The sequence below is a fragment of the Jaculus jaculus genome, chromosome 4 (assembly GCF_020740685.1).
Source record: "Jaculus jaculus isolate mJacJac1 chromosome 4, mJacJac1.mat.Y.cur, whole genome shotgun sequence".
NCBI lineage: Eukaryota > Metazoa > Chordata > Mammalia > Rodentia > Dipodidae > Jaculus > Jaculus jaculus.
This window is the reverse complement of record NC_059105.1, coordinates 13,531,268-13,551,654: the sequence shown is the minus strand read 5'-3', so window position 1 is coordinate 13,551,654 and position 20,387 is coordinate 13,531,268. Positions and strand designations below refer to the sequence as shown.

General features: G+C 55.1%; 1 protein-coding gene across 5 annotated transcripts in view; it reads left to right on the top strand.

The window, feature by feature from the left end:
• The first annotated feature begins 1,983 nt into the window (after positions 1-1,983).
• Positions 1,984-20,387, top strand: part of Speg (striated muscle enriched protein kinase) — a 58,064-nt gene continuing 39,660 nt past the window's right edge. For 3 of the 5 annotated variants that reach the window (XM_045147240.1, XM_045147243.1, XR_006636779.1), the window contains exons 1-9: positions 2,611-2,677; positions 3,072-3,259; positions 3,679-3,721; positions 4,598-4,632; positions 5,219-5,308; positions 5,392-5,728; positions 8,958-10,273; positions 12,350-12,493; positions 12,831-13,013. In XM_045147240.1, coding sequence (XP_045003175.1) covers positions 3,112-3,259; positions 3,679-3,721; positions 4,598-4,632; positions 5,219-5,308; positions 5,392-5,728; positions 8,958-10,273; positions 12,350-12,493; positions 12,831-13,013 — 2,296 coding nt within the window. In that variant the 5' untranslated portion in view covers positions 2,611-2,677; positions 3,072-3,111. Of the gene's footprint in view, positions 2,073-2,607; positions 2,678-3,071; positions 3,260-3,678; positions 3,722-4,597; positions 4,633-5,218; positions 5,309-5,391; positions 5,729-8,957; positions 10,274-12,349; positions 12,494-12,830; positions 13,014-20,387 lie in introns of those variants that run through there. The other 2 variants (XM_045147242.1, XM_045147241.1) reach the window with 2 other exon arrangements.

The following is a 20,387-nucleotide window of genomic DNA, read 5'->3' as shown; positions in this document are numbered from 1 at the left end:
AGTGGAAATCAGAGAAAGGAGGGACCAGAGTGGAAAAAGAATTAAGAGAGGAGCAGAGGGGTCCTCCCCTCCAAAGTGAATCAGAGCCAAATGCAGCGCTGGAGACATTCTGCTGATGAGAGCAGGCCCTCCCAGGTAGATGTAGTTACGAGGGGAGATGGTCACTTCCCTGTTTCTTGGAAAGAGATCTGGGTCAGGGCAGAGAAGGGGAAAGGCTGGATGAAGGGGACTGTTCCAGAAGATTCGTTCTCTGGGCCCTAGGACTCCTCACCTTCTCCCCCACAGATCGGCCACTCATTTCCGTGCTTATGAGTAGCTGCCCCCATTTGGGGGCTTGAGATACATTACCGGGGATGGAAGCACCAAAATCTGTGTCCTCCTGGGGATTTCTTTCTAGGGAGGAGAAGCAGACAGAAAATAAGTCATCTGTACAGCGTGTGACAATAGAGCGGGGACCCTTAGTAATTAATGGAGGGGGAAAAGAGAGAAGCCAAACGGAGGCAGGAAAGAAAGGAGCCAAAGCAGAGGGTGGCACGGGGGCCCAGAAAAGGGTCTGCCCAAGACAGAAGTCGTGGCAAGAATTTCTCTGGCTAAAGGGAAATGCTGGCAGAACAGGAATGACAGAATGTCAGGGGGAAATGGGGCAGCTAGGGGCCAACTGTGGGGCCTCTGCTGTGAGCAGGCGCACCCCAGGCCAGCCCGTGAAGGGTGCAGCAGGGGCACAGGGCAGGAACACAGAATCTTGCCGGCCACTCCTCAGCCCAGCTGTCCCGTCACTCACGCCCGCTGCCCATTGGTTATTTTTGTTATGGAATGTGCCAGCCCCTCGGATTCTCCTGGCGAGCAGGGGCTCAAGTTACCCCCACTGTGCACTCAGCTCCCCATCTGTGAGTGGGTGTATTTGGGGGTGTCGAGGCTGGAGCGATGATAGGCACACAACTGTGCCCTCTCCAGCATACGCCTGCCTGTGTGTACTTGTCTATATGTGTAACATTTGCCCTTGGTCTGGGAAACAAGAAGTGGATGTTCCCAAAATGCACAAGGCAGGGCCTTAAGCTTTAAAATAAATGGGCCCCCAAACTCAAATAACTATAAGAGCCAAGTAGAAACTGAAAATGAGGGAGGTGTTGTCAGCCACTGAATGTAGGAGTGCTTGTCTCCCCTAAACATTGTGTGTCGGTTGAACCAAATTCATGAGGTCTGTCTCTTCATTTACATCCGTGTCCAGGCTTCAAAGCAGAGAGGGTAGAGGACACACTGACCAACCAGCATGTGAAATTTTCTAGCTCAGCAGTCAATAACCTAGTCACAGCATTCCAGCTTCCGCAGTGTATTGAGAGTGTCGCCTGGGGCATATGACCTCTCTGTACCTCAGTTTCTCTCTTTGTGAGGATTAAGTGAGTTATTCGTGCAAAGTGTGTCACACAATGCCAAATGCAGACCAGGAGGCAGTAAAATGTTAATAATTACTTATTACTGTAGTCACAGCTGGGAAAACAGGGCTGGTCCCACCTGTACATGCTGGGATGGGAATTCCAACCTGGAGTCCGAGGAGTCCTGGCTAAGTGATACAAGCTTCTTTGAGCCTCAGCCGCTCGTCAGTTTAATGGGAACGCTCCTAAGCGTTACAGGCTCATGACGTTGTGAATGAGGTGACATTGTAAAGTGCCAAGCATTTGGCAAATGCTAAAGAAATCTGGCTACGGTGATTATTGGGAAGGGGGAGAGAACTTTGTCTATGCACTGTGCATGGTGCTGAATAGGGTGGAGGAGAGAGTGGGTGGGGAACACACACACACACACACACACACACACACACACACACAGTCTTGTGTGATTACTTGTGAGAACATGAGTTGACTTTAGGAATAGCTCTGGGCACCCTGGCTTTGCGAGTTTGTGTGTTGTGGGTGAGCGACCCTAGGGGCCATCAAGCAATTCAAGACAAAGAGAGAAAAGCCCTCTTTAGCTGTCCTGAGGGTCTTCATGGTCTGGGTTCATGTCAGCGCGGAGCCCCCTCTTCAAGGACCTGCGCTTGACCTAGGCGCCCCCACCCGGCGATGTGCCCCGCGGTGAGTTGGGTACTGCCTGGCCCAGTGTGCGTGTGCGCATGTTTGCGGAGTGGTGACCGATGCTGCTGACCTTCCGCCGCGGGAGGAAGGGGGATGCGGTCAGGGGGTGGCCTTACGCTGCCCCTGGAAGTGGCCTAAACTAGGGTGTGTGTGTGTGTGAGAGAGAGGGGGAGGGGAAGGAGCGACTACACTGCACCCTTTTCTGTGCCTCAGTTTCCCCATGTGCCCAGGGCCCGGGACGCAGATGTGGGGTGGGGGTGCGAGCTCCCAGCCTCTGGGGCTGTCTAGCGGGCGAGCTACGAGGCAGGCGAGGGCAGCCCCAGGGCGCACCGCGGAGCGGGCACGAGAAGGGGCGCCAGGTGGGGTGCTGGCAGGCGGGGGAGGGGCGGGCTCTGGGCGCCGCCGCCGCCGCCGCCGCCGCCGCCGTCCCCCCGCCCGGGCTCCCGAGGCCCGCAGGCTCCCCGCGCCGGCTCCCGCCCGCTCCCCAGCTCGCCCCCGGCCCCGCCTCCGACTCCGCCCCGCCCCCGCCCGTCCCCTCCTCGCCCCGCCGCCGGCCCGGCCCCTCCCCCGCCATGAAGAAGCTGTGGGTGAAGAAGCGTTTCCAGGTGAGGGCTCCGGGGGCGGGCGGCGCCGGGAGGGGGGCAGGAAGGGCTGGGCGCCCCGGAGGGAGGGCGGGTCACCGCCACCGGGCCCCGGGGAGGGGGCGCTGGAGCGGAGCTGCCACCAGCCCGAGGTCCACGGAGGGCGACGGGGCCGGGCGCGTTCCGAGGGGCGCCCTGCAGGCTCCTCCCGGCGCGGAAGGACAGAAGTGTCCCCCCTCACCCCACCCCTCGGCCCTCCAATCATCCCCGCGACCTCCGTTGTGGGGGGGGGAGGTCCCCGCCGCAGCCTTCGGCGCGCGGCGCCCCACGGCTCTCTTGGCCATCTCGTTTTTCTCTGGGCCCTGGTCTCCCACCCCCCAGCCCCCCGTCTCGCTTTCCCGCCTACCCCCACCCCTAGTCTGGAGCCTTCCATATTCCGGAGATCAACGCTGAGCTCAATGAATTTCTCCCAGCCCTGCCCTGTCCTCTGCGCACCCGGGCCTGCCTCTCAGTCTTACATTAAGCGAGGCTCTGGCCCTTCGGGGCACCTTACCCTCCCCCCACCTCGCTACCTCTCCTCCGCCGCCTACTTGACACCTACCCCAGGTATCTGTCCTTCCCCGGCATAAATCTGTACCCTCTGTCCTCCATCTCCAGTCATGCAAGCGCCCCCCTCCATCATCTCCCCTGTCACGCTGACTCTCTTGTCTCCTCCTCCCGTCTCATCTGCGAGAGGGCTGCTCTGACCCCAGGCTGTGAGCTCTGTCCCTTAGGGAAATCCTGGTGTTTGACCCACAACCTTCCTGTACCCTGATCCTTTCCTGAACCCGGCTGGGTAGCCTGGAAGGAGAGTGGCAACATTTTCTCCAGGGCAAGCTAGTAGCCACCAGGTCTCTGTCCCTCCACCCCACTCCGGCCCCCAGCATGTGTTTCTGCTTGATATATATAGCCCAGTGGGACTAGAGGTGTATGGACTCTGGAGCAAGCCTTCCCCTCAACAGCTCATTCTGGCTTTTCTCTTTCAGAAAACCGGCCATTCCCGCCGGGCCTTTGGCCGACTTACCCATGGTGCGTGGACTGCGGGCTGCTGTAGCCCATGCCCAAATCCTCCTCTTGGTCCCTGTCTCTTCATGAGGCATCGAGGCCCTGAAGATAGCCCATGAGATACGGGACCCTCCCCTCATCCACCCACACGCAAGAAGGGCCTTGTGCCCTGAAGCTGGCAGGGGCCCTAGCAATGCAGGAGGGTGGGTTTGCTGGCACACCCAATCCTGGGTCCAGGGTTCCTGATGGTCACCTGTGGGGCCACGCGAGGAGTAGCTCATTGCAACCAGCACATGGTTCCTGTGTGTCATGGCGCCCAAAGGGAAACTGAGGCACAGAATCAGATAGGCTCTGGGAATGTTGAATATCTGCCCAGAAACTTTTGCTCCTACCTTAAGCACTGGGCTTTTTTTTTTTTTTTTTTTTTTTTTTTGAGGACCATTGAACATTGGAAGAGAGGTTCTTGATGAAAGGTGGCCGCCACCGCATAGTGTGGACAGGTGGGGGGGGTATTTGCAAGGAGTGACCAAAGCTTACTGCATATACTATAATGGAAGGTGGGCCTGATCCCTAATATTACGGAGCCCTAGGACTGTAGTCGGGCTGGGCACAACGTGTGTATGTGTGTGTGTGTGTGTGTGTGTGTGTGTGTCCAATAGCAACACCAGTAAGTGCCAAGGGTACCAGAATTGGGACAGTTGGGATGAGGCGCCTAAGCATGTGTGCTTCCCAGTGCTGGGCACATCCTGGGTATCTCCCTCCCCTACCCATCCCCACAGGGTATCTCTGGACACCAGGGTCCCTCATCCCCCCTTATGTCTTGCCTGCCCACCATGCCCCACCCCACAAACACTCTGATAACTGTCTGTCCACATCTCTCTCCTGCTGCTCCTATGGAAGCGAAGTTTTCCGCTCCTGCAGAAAGCAAAGTTACGGTAGGAAGCTGGATCCTGCTCTAACTCCCCATTCCCCTCCCCCACCCACCCGGGACTCTCCTCACCCTGCCTCAGCTGCACCCTGATGCCTTCTGGCTGGTTTTGGGGTGCAGGAGGCTGTTGGTCACGTGCCCTGACAGTACGACTCTGAGGTGACTCCTTTGTTTCTGGGGTCCTGAAGCCCAGACTTTAGAGCCTTGGAAGTTAGGGCCTTGTTATGTTGAGTGTTGTACTTCAGTAGTTATGAACAGGGAGAGGAGAGACAGGGAGATGAGGCTCTGTCAAGCCCTTAAGTGGGTGGGGGTGGATGGCTGTTTGGAGGGCCCCACAGAGGCGAGGGTGAGTATGCAAGGCCACAGAGATGGAGCCAAGGCGCCAGCGTGAAGTGTGGGGTGGGGGAGTGGAGTCCTAAGCCACCCAGGCTGGGTAAAGGGATTCCAGGAGCAAGAGAGGGGAGAAGCCTGGGTCATGGAAACCCTCTCTGTGGTAAGATGCAGCCTGCTGTGGGGGAGGCAAGAGACAACTAGGGAAGTGTTGGAGGCAGAGGGGGGAGGGCCCTGCCCACACAGACCCCCTTCTTCTCCAGACTCGGAGACTGCCGAGGATGACATCAGCGATGTGCAGGGGACCCAGCGCCTGGAGCTTCGGGATGACGGGGCCTTCAGCACCCCCACGGGTGAGCTTTCTGGGTGCTCCAAAAGCAAGCAGAGGACTTCCTACCAGGGGTGGCTCCACCTTACTGTGTGCTCTTTTCTTTAGGGGGCTCTGATACCCTGGTGGGCACCTCCTTGGACACACCCCCGACCTCCGTGACAGGAACCTCAGAAGAGCAAGTGAGCTGGTGGGGCAGCGGGCAGACGGTCTTGGAGCAAGAAGCGGGCAGTGGAGGTGGCACCCGCCCCCTCCCAGGCAGCCCAAGGCAAGCACAGGCAACCGGGTCCGGGCCACGGCACCTGGGGGTGGAGCCGCTGGTGCGGGCATCGCGAGCTAATCTGGTGGGCGCAAGCTGGGGGTCAGAGGATAGCCTTTCGGTGGCCAGTGACCTGTACGGCAGCGCGTTCAGTCTGTACAGAGGACGGGCGCTCTCGATCCACGTGTAAGTAATGGCCTCACCTGGGCCCGCACTGTCCCATCTCACTGTGCTGTCCTGCGCTGCTCATCACGCTCCCATCAGCCTCCACCCCATCTCCCCTGCCTAAATCCATCTCTGGCACTCCATTCCCCACTGCTTCCACTCCTGGCCCTGGCTACACACGCTTCCCACACTGCTCCTCCTCTGCCGTTACCACCCACATCCTCCTCTTCCCACCTTGTCCTGGCCCACAGTGCTCTCTTCCCATGATTTCATGGATCAGACCCCCCCCCTCCCCTCCTTGTCTCCTCTAAGAGCTCACGTTTGCTAGGAGCCCTCTCTGGCCTCGCCTATGTAGGCTCCAGTTGTCCCAGGATCCCTCCCCCCTCGGGGGCCCCCTCCATGCCTGCTGTCTCAGCAGCTGCTGTCTTTTCATCTCTCTGCACATTCCTGTTCCCATGTGGGCCTTTTTCTGGGAGGAACAGAACCTTTCCCCGCACGGCAGCTCCCGGGAGAGCAGGAGAGAGAGCAGGGGAGCCAGCCAGCAACCAGGAGAGAAGAGAGTGAAGTGGTCAGGGGCAGCCTGGGTAAAGGGCCTCAGGATGAAGGAGGATGCGGGCTGTGGGGAGGCAAGGGGCTGGGCGAGGGAGGGGCTGGGGACTGGCAGAAGGCTGGGGTGGAGGTGGAGGGCTGAAGTGACAGTGACAGGGGGTATGTGATGATTTTGTGGCAACACCTGAGGATGGCTCTGTGACTGACCTGGTAGGGGGTGGTGGCCAGTGGAGGTGTTGAAATGAGACATTGGAGCCAATTTTGGAGATTTAGGGGCTTGCAGAGACAGAAGGAGTGCTATAGCAGCAGAGGGGAGTGGTTGATGGTAGAGGTAACGGGGGGGGGGGGCACTTGGAGCCGAGAGGGTCCTGGTCTGTGATGGCTGTAGGTATGGAAGAGGTACTCTTATGGAGGAGAAAAAAAGAAACTGGATGGGGTTGTTTGGAGCGTGGTTAGTGTGGCTGGCGGTGGGCAGGGGAGAGATCTAGGCCTAGGTCCAGGGCAGGGAGCAGCTCCTCTGGCTTATCTTGTTGGCATTACAAGGCCCTCCTTGCCTGTCTTTCTTTCCCAGGCTCCAGCATGAGCCTGGAGTTGCTATGGCAACTTCGGAGGAACCCATTTCCTTAGTGATGTCTGTGGTACAGAGTCTGGCTGGGAGCTGCCAGCAAGAGGTCTCCTCCGCTGTCCCCGATTTCTCTCCAGGCCTTACCAGTTCTAAGAGGCCATTCCTCGGGGCTCTGGTGCCCCTTCCCCACAGTGGACTCTGCCTCCCTGCCGGTGTCTAGCTGAGGCTTTCCCCCCTCGGGGTCTCCCCTTCTCCACGCAGAGGTGGGTTTGCTCTGTGTGGGGTGACCCAGGTAGGCTTATACTCCGGCACCCCTAGAACTTCTGTTTTTGGCTCTTTTCTGGGTCCCCAAGAAATCTGGAACGTTGGCAGGGAACAAGGCTTGCTCAGGAATCAGACCATCTGGGTTAACAGCACTCACACCATTTTCTAGCTGTCCCTTTGGAGGGGTGGGGGCAAGGAACCTTCTTGAGGTCCCGATTTCTTCATCTATAAGTGGGGTAATATCAGTTCTTCTCTCAAGGGAATGATGTAAAGATTAACTAACTCCACGTATCTAAGCACTTAATACATGCTTGGCACGCACTAAGTGTTCAATGAGCTCTTTTTATGAGATTTTAGCTCTCTAATGTGCCAGGTATGATAATAGCTCTCAGACTGCTTTTCTTGTCAGTCTTTATGTTTAATGTGTCCTCCCCCAGACCCAGATGGGGGAAACTGAGGCCTATTTCTTTCCTTCTTTTTTTTTTTTTTAAGAATTCATGTTGGGGAAAAAAAGAATTCATGTTGGAATCTCTAGGTCATTTTTAAATTTTTTTTTGTTACTTTTTATTTATTTATTTGAGAGTGAGAGAGAGAGAAAGAGGCAGATAGAAAGAGAGAGAGAATGGACGCTCCAGGGCCTCCAACCACTGCAGACGAACTCCAGATGCGTGTTCCCCTTTGTGCATCTGGCTAACGTGGGTCCTGGGGAATCGAGCCTTGAAACGGGGTCCTTAGGCTTCATAGGCAAGCGCACCGCTAAGCCATCTCTCCAACCCTGAGGCCTATTTCTTGGTCATCAAATGTCTTAGGCGAGGAGGTGTTTTGGGTAGATGGACTCCTTCAGTCCTCATCTCTCACACCCCCTGTTCAGGCCCACTTGGTATTTATTTCTGAGTTGAGCTATTTTTCCTTCTTTTTTTTTTAAAAAAAAATATTTTTATTTATTTATTTGCAAGCAGAGAGAGAGAGAGAGAAGAGACAGACAGACAGAATGGGCATGCCAGGGCCTCCAACCACTGCAAACGAACTCCAGACACCTGGGCCACTTTGTGCATCTGGCTGTACATGGGTCCTGGAGAATCAAACCCAGGTGGTTTTACAGGCAGGTACCTTAACCGCTGAGCCCCTGAGTTGAGCTGTTTGAGTATGGCCCTTGGAAGGGACTTCTCTGTCTCTCAGGAGGGTTTCCAAGGACTTGGGAGAACTTTCCCAGGAGGAGGACAAAGACAAAGGGGTATGCACTGGGGACAGAGTATGGGTGGGAGCCTGGGTGTTCCGTTCCCAGGGACTTCAATTGCCACCTGCTGGGCCCTTGCCAGCAAGAGTGCTGGGTCATCACTGGGATGGGACTCTGGTGTTTAGTGGAAAAGACAGCTTTCTTCTAATGGCCACCGAGAAGGGCAAGTGTCCTGCTGAGGCTGGGCAAGACGGTGGGCGCCTTCTAGGGGCAGGAATGAGTAGGAGGCACATTCCTGAGAGGGTCTCTCCCCATCTAACCCTCCTGTGTTCCCTCGTCATTTTCATCTTTGGGTCATCAGCCCCATTCTTTTCTCTCCCTCATACTCAGTTCTGTTCTCGCTGTTTCCCAGCTTCTGGGACTTGGGGTGGGGGTGGGGGGCTGGCCAGAGCCCCCTGAGGCTGAGTCTGCACACGGACCCAGCCACTAGCCCAATCCTTTGGTGCATGAACCCTTGGCCCCTTCCCACCACCTGCTCTGGCTGTGTCCTTTTGGGAGGGAGGGGGCAGGAGAGTCTGGCCCATGTCACCACAAGCCTGCCCAGCATGCCTCACCGCCCAATCCCTGTCACAAACTGGGGGTCTAGGAAGGAAGGCCCCCTGAGTCTTCTGTCCCTCTCGGTCTCGATTCTGCAGCAGTGTCCCCCAGAGTGGACTGCACAGGGAGGAGGAGCCCGACTTTCAGCCTCAGCCCGCCAGCGAAGCCCCTCGTCCTCGTCCGTCCCTTCCACCTCCCTCCAAGTCCGCGCTGCTACCCCCGCCGTCCCCCCGTGTGGGTAAGCGGGCCCTGCCAGGACCCAGTGCCCAGCCCCCGGCCACCCCCACATCGCCCCACCGGCGCACGCAGGAGCCCGCGCTGCCCGAGGACGCCGCCGCCGAAGAGAAGCGAGGGAAAAAGCCCAAGTCCTCGGGGCCCTCGCTGGCGGGCACGGTGGAGTCCCGGCCCCAAACCCCACTGAGCGAGGCCTCGGGCCGCCTGTCGGCGTTGGGCCGGTCGCCTCGGCTGGTGCGTGCCGGCTCGCGCATCCTGGACAAGCTGCAGTTCTTCGAGGAGCGGCGGCGCAGCCTGGAGCGCAGCGACTCCCCGCCGGCGCCCCTGCGGCCCTGGGTGCCCCTGCGCAAGGCGCGCTCCCTGGAGCAGCCCAAGTCCGAGGGCAGCGAGCCGTGGGGGGCCCCCGGGGCGTCGCAGGAGGAGCTGCGGTCACCCCGGGGCAGCGTGGCCGAGCGCCGCCGCCTGTTCCAGCAGAAGGCGGCCTCGCTGGACGAGCGCACGCGGCAGCGCAGCCCGGCCTCGGACCTCGAGCTGCGCTTCGCCCAGGAGCTGGGTCGCATCCGCCGGTCCACGTCGCGGGAGGAGCTGGTGCGCTCCCACGAGTCCCTGCGGGCCACGCTGCAGCGCGCCCCGTCCCCACGAGAGCCCGGCGAGCCCCCACTCTTCTCCCGGCCCTCGACCCCCAAGACCTCGCGGGCCGTGAGCCCCACCACCGCCACCTCCGCCCAGCCGCCCCCGGCCAGCGTTGCGGGCAAATCGGGCGATGAGCCTGGGAGGCCCCGGAGTCGAGGGCCAGCGGGCAGGACGGAGGCCGGGGAAGGCCCGCAGCAGGAGGTTAAGCGTCGGGACCAGTTCCCGCTGACCCGGAGCCGAGCTATTCAAGAATGCAGGAGCCCCGTGCCGCCCCCAAGTGCGGAGCCTCCGGAGACCCGGACAAAGGCCCCCTCGGGCCGCAAACGGGAGCCGCCCGCGCAGGCGGTGCGCTTCTTGCCCTGGGCCACTCCTGGCGTGGAGGGCGCCGCTGGGCCGCAGACCTTGGAGAAGAACAGAGCGGGGCCTGAGGCCGAGAAGAGGCTGCGCAGAGGGCCCGAGGAGGATGGTCCCTGGGGGGCCTGGGACCGCAGAGGGGCCCGCAGCCAAGGCAAAGGTCGTCGGGCCCGGCCCACTTCCCCTGAGCTCGGTAAGGCCACAGAGGAGACGGAGAAAAGTGCCCCGAACAGGAGAGGGCGCTGGGGGACAGCAAGACTGCTGGGCGGGAACAAGGGCTTCGCTTGAGGCTGTTAAGTGGCTTGTCGGGGGTGGAGCGAAGGAATGTGAGGCCCTGGTTTAGAACCTGCCACCTGCACCTGCGAGGTGCATTGTGAGTGTGTTCCAGTGGAGGCCCGGTAGAGCACAGGTGGGTCACTGGTCACAACCTGCCTGCTGTAGATCTGTCTCCTAAGGCCCAGTGGTCTGTTAAGCTGTTGGGTCAAGGGCCAGTGAAGAGAAGAGGCACCGGACATAATCCGAGGAGCCTCAGTGTCCCCAGCTCTTGGGCCAAAAGAGTTGATCTCCAATTCCTGCTCGAGAGCCTCGCATTACCTAAGTCTTGGCTCTTCCCACTCCACCACAGCACTGCTCCCTGGCCCATCTCTGGCAACTGAGATGCGCCCCGAGCCTCCTGTTCTAGCTTCCTGGGCTGTCCTGAAGGCGCGGTGGTCTCAGCTGACCTGTTAAGAAACTTCACTCTGGCTTCCTCTTTCCTTTATCTCTGCAGTCAAGCGGGGGAGACCCCCGGCTCCCTCACGCACACTGCTTGACTGTGGTTCCTACACATGGCCGCCTATGTGCGGTTCCCTGTCTTCCCATGGGCGAAGAGCATTATCCCTGACAGAATGCTGCTGCCCCAGCCCTACACATCCTGAACAGCTGGAAAAGCAGAGGAAGCCATCCTTGCCTCTCCCCCACTCTCCACTGATTCTTCCCACTGTGCCTGGCAGACTGGCAGGATCTCTCTCTCTCTCTCTCTCTCTCTTTTTTTTTTTTTGGTTTTTCGAGGTAGGGTCTCACTCTGGTCCAGGCTGACCTGGACTTAACTCTGTAGTCTCAGGGTGGCCTTGAACTCACGGCGATCCTCCTACCTCTGCCTCCCGAGTGCTGGGATTAAAGGCGTGCGCCCGGCATGGATCTCTTATTATTGTGTTTGCCACCCTGCATTTTTCCTCTCAAAATTATTTTCTAATTATTTTAGTATGACCATCCCCTCCCCCCCCAAAAAAAATCTTTAGACAGGAGAAGGTTCCCGTCCATTCTACTTACCACCGTTACCGTATTCCCACCAAGTAGGCCCACAGGGATGCTATCTTATTTCAGTTTTCATGCCAACTCCACAAAGTATTGGATGCTATTCCTCCATCTTCCAGATAGCACAGCTAGGCTCGCAATGACCTCATTTGCTGAAGGCGATGGGACTAGAAACAGCAGAACTGGGACCCCTCATTACCCTTTTGGTTGCCTACATTGTCCCTTATCTAGCTGACAGGATGTCAGAGTTTAAAAAAAAAAAGAAAGAAAGAAGAAAAAATAACCCAAGGAGGGATTAGAGGTATGGCGTGTAAGTGGATCTGAGTTCAACCCCCAGCCCACACACAGAAGACATCCAGAGGGAAGGACACAAGGGGATGTTGTCAGCTCCATGTTTATGACCCTATAAGCAGGGACTACATCGTAGTTCTGGTTGTGGCCCTGATTCTCAGTGTTCAGACTGCAGTAGTGTTACTGCATGATTAAAGGACTGAATCAGAGGTGATCTCTGTAGACCCCTGACTCCTTTGACACACCTTTGGAATTTGGTAGCCTTAAACATTTTGACTATTCCCCACATGTTGCCTTGTGCAAGTAATATTATGGATTATTCTTGGGTTGCTGGTAGCCTGTCCCCTGTCCATTGGAGCTTGGACAGTTTTATGCCCCACAGAGAGCCTGCTGGGCCACCTATGAGGGCTGATTCATGTGGCAACACACACCATGCAGTTCACCTTCTTCAAGAAGCCAGCAGTAATTGTGGAGGAAGTGGTCTCAGCTGTCCTGTCCTGGTTTCCTGGCTTCCTCTTTCCTTTATCTCTGCAGTCAAGCGAGAGAGACCCTTGGCTCCCTCATCCCCTGCTCTCCAGAGCCCCTTGCTCTGAGCTTCTCGAATGTGCACTACCAATATTCCCGAGTTGTCCCCACGGAGATTACATCCCCATATCCTCTGCCCCACCCCTGTGTCTGGCAGAGTCTTCGGATGACTCCTATGTTTCGGCTGGAGAGGAGCCCCTGGAAGCCCCCGTGTTTGAGATCCCCTTGCAGAATGTGGTGGTGGCGCCAGGGGCTGACGTGCTGCTCAAATGTATCATCACGGCCAACCCTCCACCCCAAGGTGAGCTTCAGGGCTGGGGCCTGGCAGATTAAAATGGGGTGTGTGTGTGGAATAGGGAATTTTCCACCAAAATCCTCTTGTGGACGAGTGGGAAAGAGGAGACTTGTCACCCCATGAGACTGCACTGGCCGTGGCATGTTCAGGGAGATACCCTCCACTCAGGGCAGGGCAGACTGTGCTTTTATAGTGAGGGCAGAGTGCTCAGAATTCCTGGGGTGGGAGAGTTGTGGTTTGGGCTTCTGTGTGATATGGGGTGGCGGGGGTGGGGTGGCGGGGAATGAAATTTCCTAGGAAGGCCTTGTATGCCCTATTGAGCTGGTTCCTGCTTCTTCTCCAGTGTCCTGGAAGAAGGATGGGTCAGAGCTTCACAGTGAGGGCCGCCTTCTCCTCCGGGCTGAGGGGGAGCGGCACACGCTGCTGCTCAGAGAGGCCCGGGCTGCTGATGCTGGGAGCTATACGGCTACCGCCACCAATGAACTGGGTCAGGCCACCTGTGCGGCTTCACTGGCTGTGAGACCAGGTAGGGAGAATTCAAGCCAGGGCCACGACCCTTCTTGATGAGCCTGAAGTCATAAACCCAAGATTCTTCCCACTCACACCCAAAAACTTAAGCTGTCGTTGGGCACAGTCCTTCCTTGTGTTGCATCTGCCTCTCTGGAAAAAGCATTTTTAACAATTTATTTATTTCTATTTATTTATTTAAGAGAGAGAGAGAGAGCATGCCAGGGCCCCCAACCGCTGCAAACGAACTCCAGATGTATGTGCCACCTTGTGCATCTGGCTCATGTGGGTCCTGGAGAACTGAACCTGGTTCTTCAGCTTTGCAGGCACATGCCTTAACCACTAAGCCATCCCTCCAGTCCTAGAGAAAGCATTTTAAGTGGTGCTGGCCTCAACGCAGAGGCCACATTCTCAGGACACGTTTCAGACTGGTGAATTTATGAAGTTGGTAAAATTTGTCTTTGGATATCCTCTAAATGCCATCTTTCAAAGACAGTTCTCTGAACAGTCCCATGGAAAGACCAGCTGTCATTGAGTCTCTGAGAAAAGAATTTCTCAGCTCAAGGGGTCTAAGAGGCACCAAGAAGAGCCTTTGAGGTCATCTCCTCCCCAGAACAATTCAGATACATTTGCAAAAGAGAAAAAGGTGCCACCCACTTCCTGTTGAATCTCAAACCCTGAAGAGGCGGCAGCTGGAAGCATTGCCCAGAGATGGTTGTGCCCAAGCTGTCTTGTCTATTTTTTGTGAAATCCCTCACTTGGTGTCTGACTATTTCCCTTGGATTCAGCCCAGTTTCTTTTGGGTTCAGGCAGGGCTGGGCTGCGCTGCTGTTTGTGGGCATGGCCAGTTTTACTCATCCAGGTAGCTGGGCCTGACCACATGCTGAGCCTGGGCAGTGGGGCAGCAGTGGGAGAGGATGGAGGAAGGGGCTGTCACAGAAGGAAACGGCACCGTGAAACTCATGGGATGCTCCCCACTTGGCGTCCCAACCTAGCTGGGAGGGCCTGGCTCTCGTTAGATGTCTGCACTAAGATTTCAGGGCCTTGGAGTGGGCTGGAAAGTCAGACCACAGGGAGAAGGGCGGGACGTGCCAGAAGGGGGAACAGCATGCACTGTCCGGTGCCTTTCTTCTACTAAGTTCAGGAGACAAGGTGAGAGCCTGCATGCAATCCCAGAGCTTGAGCCCTGAGTCCCTTCCAGTGCGGACGCTCTGGGTGGGCTCGGGGCTCAGCCTTTGGCCTGAGTTGAGTTGGCTCCTTTGGGCTCAGGTCTGGCTTGTGCAGTGGCAGGTCTTCATCTTCCTGTGCCTCACCCCTCCCCAGCGCCATGTTGGAAGCGTTCTCCCTCTCCTCACCCTCCCAGCGTGCTGAATCATGCCTGCCGCCCTTCCACGGCGTTCCTCCATCCTTCCATCACCTCTGGGATCTGGCCTCTGACTCAGCTTCCAGCTCCCCTGGGGTGGGGGGGCCCCAGTCCTGGCCCCAGAACTCCAGTCAATACCTGGCTTGGGCTGAGATCTGGCAAGGAGTGGGGTGCAGGGTGCCCCGATACTGGCTCGGGGCCATTTGGGAGCCTTTTAAGGTTGGGAAGGCAGCTTGGGGGCACGGCAGCTGTCAGCACTTGATTGGGAGTTCTGTGTTTGCCAGGTTGAAGCTCCCAAGCTTCAGTTTTCCTCATTTGTAAACCAGAGATAATTATACCGTCCTCACGGATGAAAGGGAATGTGCGAACAAGCTTTATGAACTGTAAAGCTGTAGACAAATGTTAGTTGTTAGCGTTTGGGGGTGATGTGCACATGAGCTCAGCTTTCCACGGGGACCTGGGAAGTGCCTTGTCCTTCTGTGCCCTTTTCTTTCGCCGTCTGCGCCTTACAGCCTCCACCGCTGCTCTCGCAAAGCCCGCTGCTCTCTAGATCCCTCCGGCTCCTAGCCCCTGGATCCTCAGCTTGTCCGGACATATCTGCTCCTCCTTCCTCCTGGGGGTCCAGAAAGCCTTTGTCCTGTGAGTTGCATCAGGGGCTGCAGCCAGGCGTGTAGCAGCCCCCCCCCCACAAGCCAGACTGGCTCCAGCTCCCAAGAGGCTGGCACGCGGGTGCGAATTCCACGCTGGTTGTGGAGCAAGCTGACTTTCTTACCGTACAAGGCACTGTTCGGTGGAGAGTGGCTGGATAAGAGCCAGGGGACGGAAAGGCAGCCGGAGGGGGTGGAACCAGTGGTGGCAAAGACATTTGGCAAAGGAGAGGGTCCAGGACCTGGAGTCTTTAGGGAGTGAGGGATGCTGGGCTTGTGGGAGTGGGGACTTGGGGAGTAGGTGGAGAGAGGGAGTGTCTTGTGGGAAGAGGCCTGTATAGAACCACCACCCTTTTCTTACTACCTCCCCACTTATGCCCAGTGCCATGGAAACCAGGGCTGGCTATCCAGTGCACTCCTGGGATGCCCACCCCGTCAGGGCCTGCTTTTGCTAGCCTACAGATTTCAGTTCCTGGTTGGGAACCACAGTAACCAAGGACCAGACACTGGGCAACTAGAGAATAAAACTCCCGGTTTGGGGTCCTAAATCCCTTCCACCCATGGAATAACCTTGTCGAGGGAGTGTCTCAGGAGTGTGAGGAGCGTGCCTAACGGATGTGTAGTCACTGGCTCGTCCATCACCCAAGTTTCTGTTGAGTACTTCCGGTGCCAAGTGGTCTGCCTTGGAAGTTTCTTCTGCTCACAGAGTACCATGTGCTTTCCCCAAAACCTTTCACATCTTTTCCTGAAGTATATCAGGTATATCATACTGCGTGTGTGCATGCGTCCGTCCATCCCTTGAAGGGACCCATGATACATGACATTCCTGTTTTACTCATGGAAATGACAAAAATATGGAGGATAAAAATATGGAGAATGTGATCACATAGAGCCAACAGTCTGGGAATCTGCCTGAGAATGTAATTAGCAATATGATTACCCAAGAAACAAGCAGTGTGAATCATGGATAAAAAATACCACCAACTATCTGGCATTTATTGAGCACTTTGTATGTCCCGGGCCTGGTGTTGATTGTATAATCATTTTTAAATCTTTTGTTTGTTTGTTTGTTTTTCTTTTTGGAGGTAGGGTCTCACTCTGGCCCAGGCTGACCTGGAATTCACTATGTAGTCTCACGCTGGCCTTGAACTCACAGCAGTCCTCCTACCTCAGCCTCCTGAGTGCCAGGGTTAAAGGCATGTGCCACCATGCCCAGCCTATAATCATATTTAAACCCAGCTCGGTGAGGTAACTTCTGTTACATCCATGTCACAGATGAGGAGACTGAGATTGGGAAGTGCTTGCAAGGTGCTCCAGGAAAATGCCAACCAACAGGTCTTTCCAGAACAATGGAAGTGTTCTGCGTCCTCTCTCCAGTGTGGTAGACACTAGCCACAGGTGTCATTGAGCAGTTGAAATGTGGCTAGTTCAATTAGAAACTGAAATTTTCATTGTGTGTATGTTTGTGTGTGTGCAAGTGGAGGCCAGACAATAACCTGTCATTCCTCAGGCACTGTCCACCCCCTTATTTTAAAAACATTTTTTTATTTTATTTATTTGACAGAGAGAGAAGGAGATAGACAGATAAAGAGAGAAAAAGAGAGTGGGCAAGCCAGGGTCTCTAGCCACTCCAAATCAACTCCAGATGCGTGTGCCACCTAATGGGGACTGGGGAATCAAACCTGGGTCCTTAAGGCTTCCCAGGCAAGTGCCTTAACTGCTAAGCGATCTCTCCAACCCACACACCTGGCTTTTTAAAAATGGGTTCTGGAGCTTGAACTCAAGTCCTTGTATTTGCAGGGCAAGCACTTTACTGACTGAGCTGTCTCCCCAACCCCCGGAAGTTTCCATTGGATGTCATCATGTCATGTCTTCACAGCTAGTGGCTCCCTTTTAGAAAGCTAAACTCTAGGAGCCCGAGACCACTGGAGGCCACTCATTCATAACACTGCACCATACATCCCCCTTCCTGTTACTCTCAAAAGGGTTGAGCGCTAAGGTCCCCTGAGCTTAGGTGGCAGACCTCTGTGGGTGAACAGATTGGGCGAGGGGAGTCCTGTGCTTCATCTGTTGACTGCCTGCCTCCCTCCCTTGTGGCCCTTCCCGTCGGGTCCTGGTGCTCTTGGCTTCTCATCTACTGCGAGCTCTGGCAGGAGCCGCTCTAGTCCTAGCCAGGAGGGAGGAGGCTCAAAACGTGCCCTGGTTTCTCTTCAGGTTTTATGTGTTAAGAGTCCAAGCCTCTAGCATTTTTTCAGCCAAAATTTGAGTCTCTTAACTTTGCCTTAGCTAGCCAAATTCCCTTGTTTACAACATGAGAATCATCCTAACTGGTGGGCTACATGCTCGAGTAAGATGTGTGAGCCTCCTAGCGAATATTGGGCTGGCCTGGAATATTTGGGTCAGAGAATTGGCCCATCAAGGTTCCTTGTGGACCAGCTCATAGGACCACCACTATCACTCCAGAGAACTGTCTGTCTTTTGTTAGGTCATGAATACAAAAGGAAAGGAGGAAGAGTGTGCCATTGATTTTTTTTTTTTTTTTTTTGCTTCCTCCTTCTGTCTTGGGCCTCAGGTCACCGACAGCATAGTCGCAAGTTCTCTTTGGTGATGGCTGTGGTCGTTGATAGAAGGCCACCCCACCCCTGTTGTCCACCTCAATGTGTTCTGAATAACACTTGAAAAAGCAGGGAGCCATGGTCCACTCAACCAGACTTGGCCTTTCCCTCCACCTCCTCTCCTTAGCATCAGGGATACCTATGGGCTGACTCCCCCAGGCCGTTATCTAGAACAGGGCTTACTGCTCTCTGCTGCCACAAGACAGAGACCAGTGTTACTGTGGGTACAAGCACTTCAGCTGCCCTGGAGCACTGCTGTGTAAGAAATCGGCACTTGCCTGGGTAGGTCAGGCTGACCATGTGAAATTCTCAGTGAGGCTTCATACTTTTCTTTTTGGTGCTGGGACTGACTGAAGCCAGGGCCTTGCATTTGCTAGGCAAGCGCGTCACTGCTGACCTCTACCCCAGCTTCTGTGGTGTAGACAGTCCCACGTTGCTAGGATGAGCATCCAAACCAGACACGGTTTGTGGGAGGAATAAGTTTATTTCAAGCTTACGGATCCAGGCGAAGTTTCCATCAGTGGTGGAAGAAGCTGTTTCCATACATCAAACAGAGAGCAACAACCAGACAGCCCATGAAAAGCAAAAGCACCAAGCACAAATGGGCAGCAGGACTGCCTCAGACTCCTCCTATACCTTTGGGCTGGACTCCAGGATCCATCTCTGGTCACACACCTCCTACAGCCAGGCAGCGGGGGATCCAAGTTGCAGTCTTTCACGAAGCGCTTGAGTCTATGGGAGACACTCATTCAAACTACCACACCCTGCTTCATGGTTTTTTTTTTTTTTTTTTTTTTTTTTTTTTTGTTGTTGTTTTTTGAGAGAGCGAGAGAGACAGAGAGAGGAGAGGTAAAGAACTGGCACACCAGGGCCTCAGGCACTGAAATCGAACCCCTGACGTTTGTGCCACCTAGTGGGCATGTCAGACCTTGCGCTTGCCTCACCTTTGTGCATCTGGCTTACATGGGATCTGGAGAGTGGAACATGGGTCCTTAGGCTTCACAGGCGAGCGCCTTAACTACTAAGCCATGTCTCCAGCCTCAGCTTCATACATTTTAAACTTAATCTAAAGCACTCCCGGTTCGGTATTTCTCCTTGTATCTGGGGAAATAGCTCTGGTTATGTCAACACCCTGAGGTAAGCAAGCCCCACCTCTAGATGGCCCAGCCCTCCTGGCCCTGCTCTTCTCCGGGGAGGAATCTCTGGAGCAGACACCTGTGGAAGAGCTGCTGAGGCGGTGCAAGCGGGGCGGCCAGACCTCATGGAAATGTTCCTCCCTTTCTCCACATCCTAGGGAGCTCCCCTTGGTCTTCAGAGAAAAGGCGCAGTCCTTCACCTGGCCTCTACTTTCCACCTCAGGGAAGAAGGGGCCAGAGGTGGCGCCTTCCCGTTTCCACACTGTGTTGCCCTCTCTTTCTCACCCAGCTCTGTCACCCCACAGTTGAGCTCCAGGCCTCTGTTCCCTCTGCCGGTTTGTTCATACAGGTGTTCTTCCTGGGATGGTTTCGTTTTTTTGTCTAATACAAACTCTGATTCCATGACCACTTCCCCCTCAGTTCCCTCCTTCATCTCCAGCTCCACACGGCACTTCTGTGGCCCTTATCTGCTCATCCTCTGCCACCCTGTCCTCCATTCCTACTCACTATTCTAGCCCTCTGCATCTGACTTGTCTTTTTATTAAGACTTATTTATTTGAGAGGGCATGCCAGGGCCCCTAGCCACTGCAAACAAACTCCATATGTGTGTGCCACCTTGTGCATCTGGCTTATGTGGGCACTAAGGAATCGAGCCTGGTTCCTTAGGCTTTGCAGGCAAGTACTTTAATTGCTAAGCCATCTCTCTAGTCCTGACCTTTCTTTCTTTATTTCAAACTTTTTCATTGACAACTTCCATAATTATACACAATATACCATGATAATTCCCTCCCCCCAACTTTCCTCTTCACAAATCCACTCTCCATCATATCCCCTCCCTAGCTTAATTAGTCTCTGCTTTATTTTGATGTCATCATATTTTCCTCCTGGTATGAAGGTCTTGTGAAGGTAGTGCTAGATCATGGATATCTAGGCCAATTTGTGTCTGAATGATTGTAAGCAATTTTACCCTTCCTTTGGCTCTTACATTCTTTCTGCCACCTCTTCCACAATGGATCCTGAGCCTTGGAGATGTAATAGAGATGTTTCAATGCTGAGCACTCCTCTGTCACTTCTTCTCAGCACTATGGTGCCTTTGGGATCATCCCAGTGGTCATCACCAACTGAAAAGAGAAGCTTCTCTAACCAAAAGTGAGAGTAACATCAATATATGGCTATGAACATTAAGAAAAGTGCTTACAGTGCAGTATGATGAGTATAAAATATGCATTTAACCAGATAAGGGCAGGCATTACCTTCCTAGGGCTCATGACCTTCCCTGCCATAGGCTTTTAAAAAATATCTTTTTATTATTTATTTATTTATTTATTTATTTTTGGTTTTCCGAGGTAGGGTCTCACTCTAGCCCAGGCTGACCTGGAATTCACTATGGAGTCTCAGGGTGGCCTCAAGCTCATAGCGATCCTCCTACCTCTGCCTCCCGAGTGCTGGAATTAAAGGCATGCGCTACCATGCCCGGCTAAATCATTTTATTATTATTTTTTAATCAGAGAGAGAGAAACAATTGGCATACCAGGGCCTTCAGCTGCTGTATTCAAACTCCAGACATGTGCACATCTTGTACACACGTGTGACCTTGTTCACTTGCGTCACTTGTGCATCTGGCTTATTTGG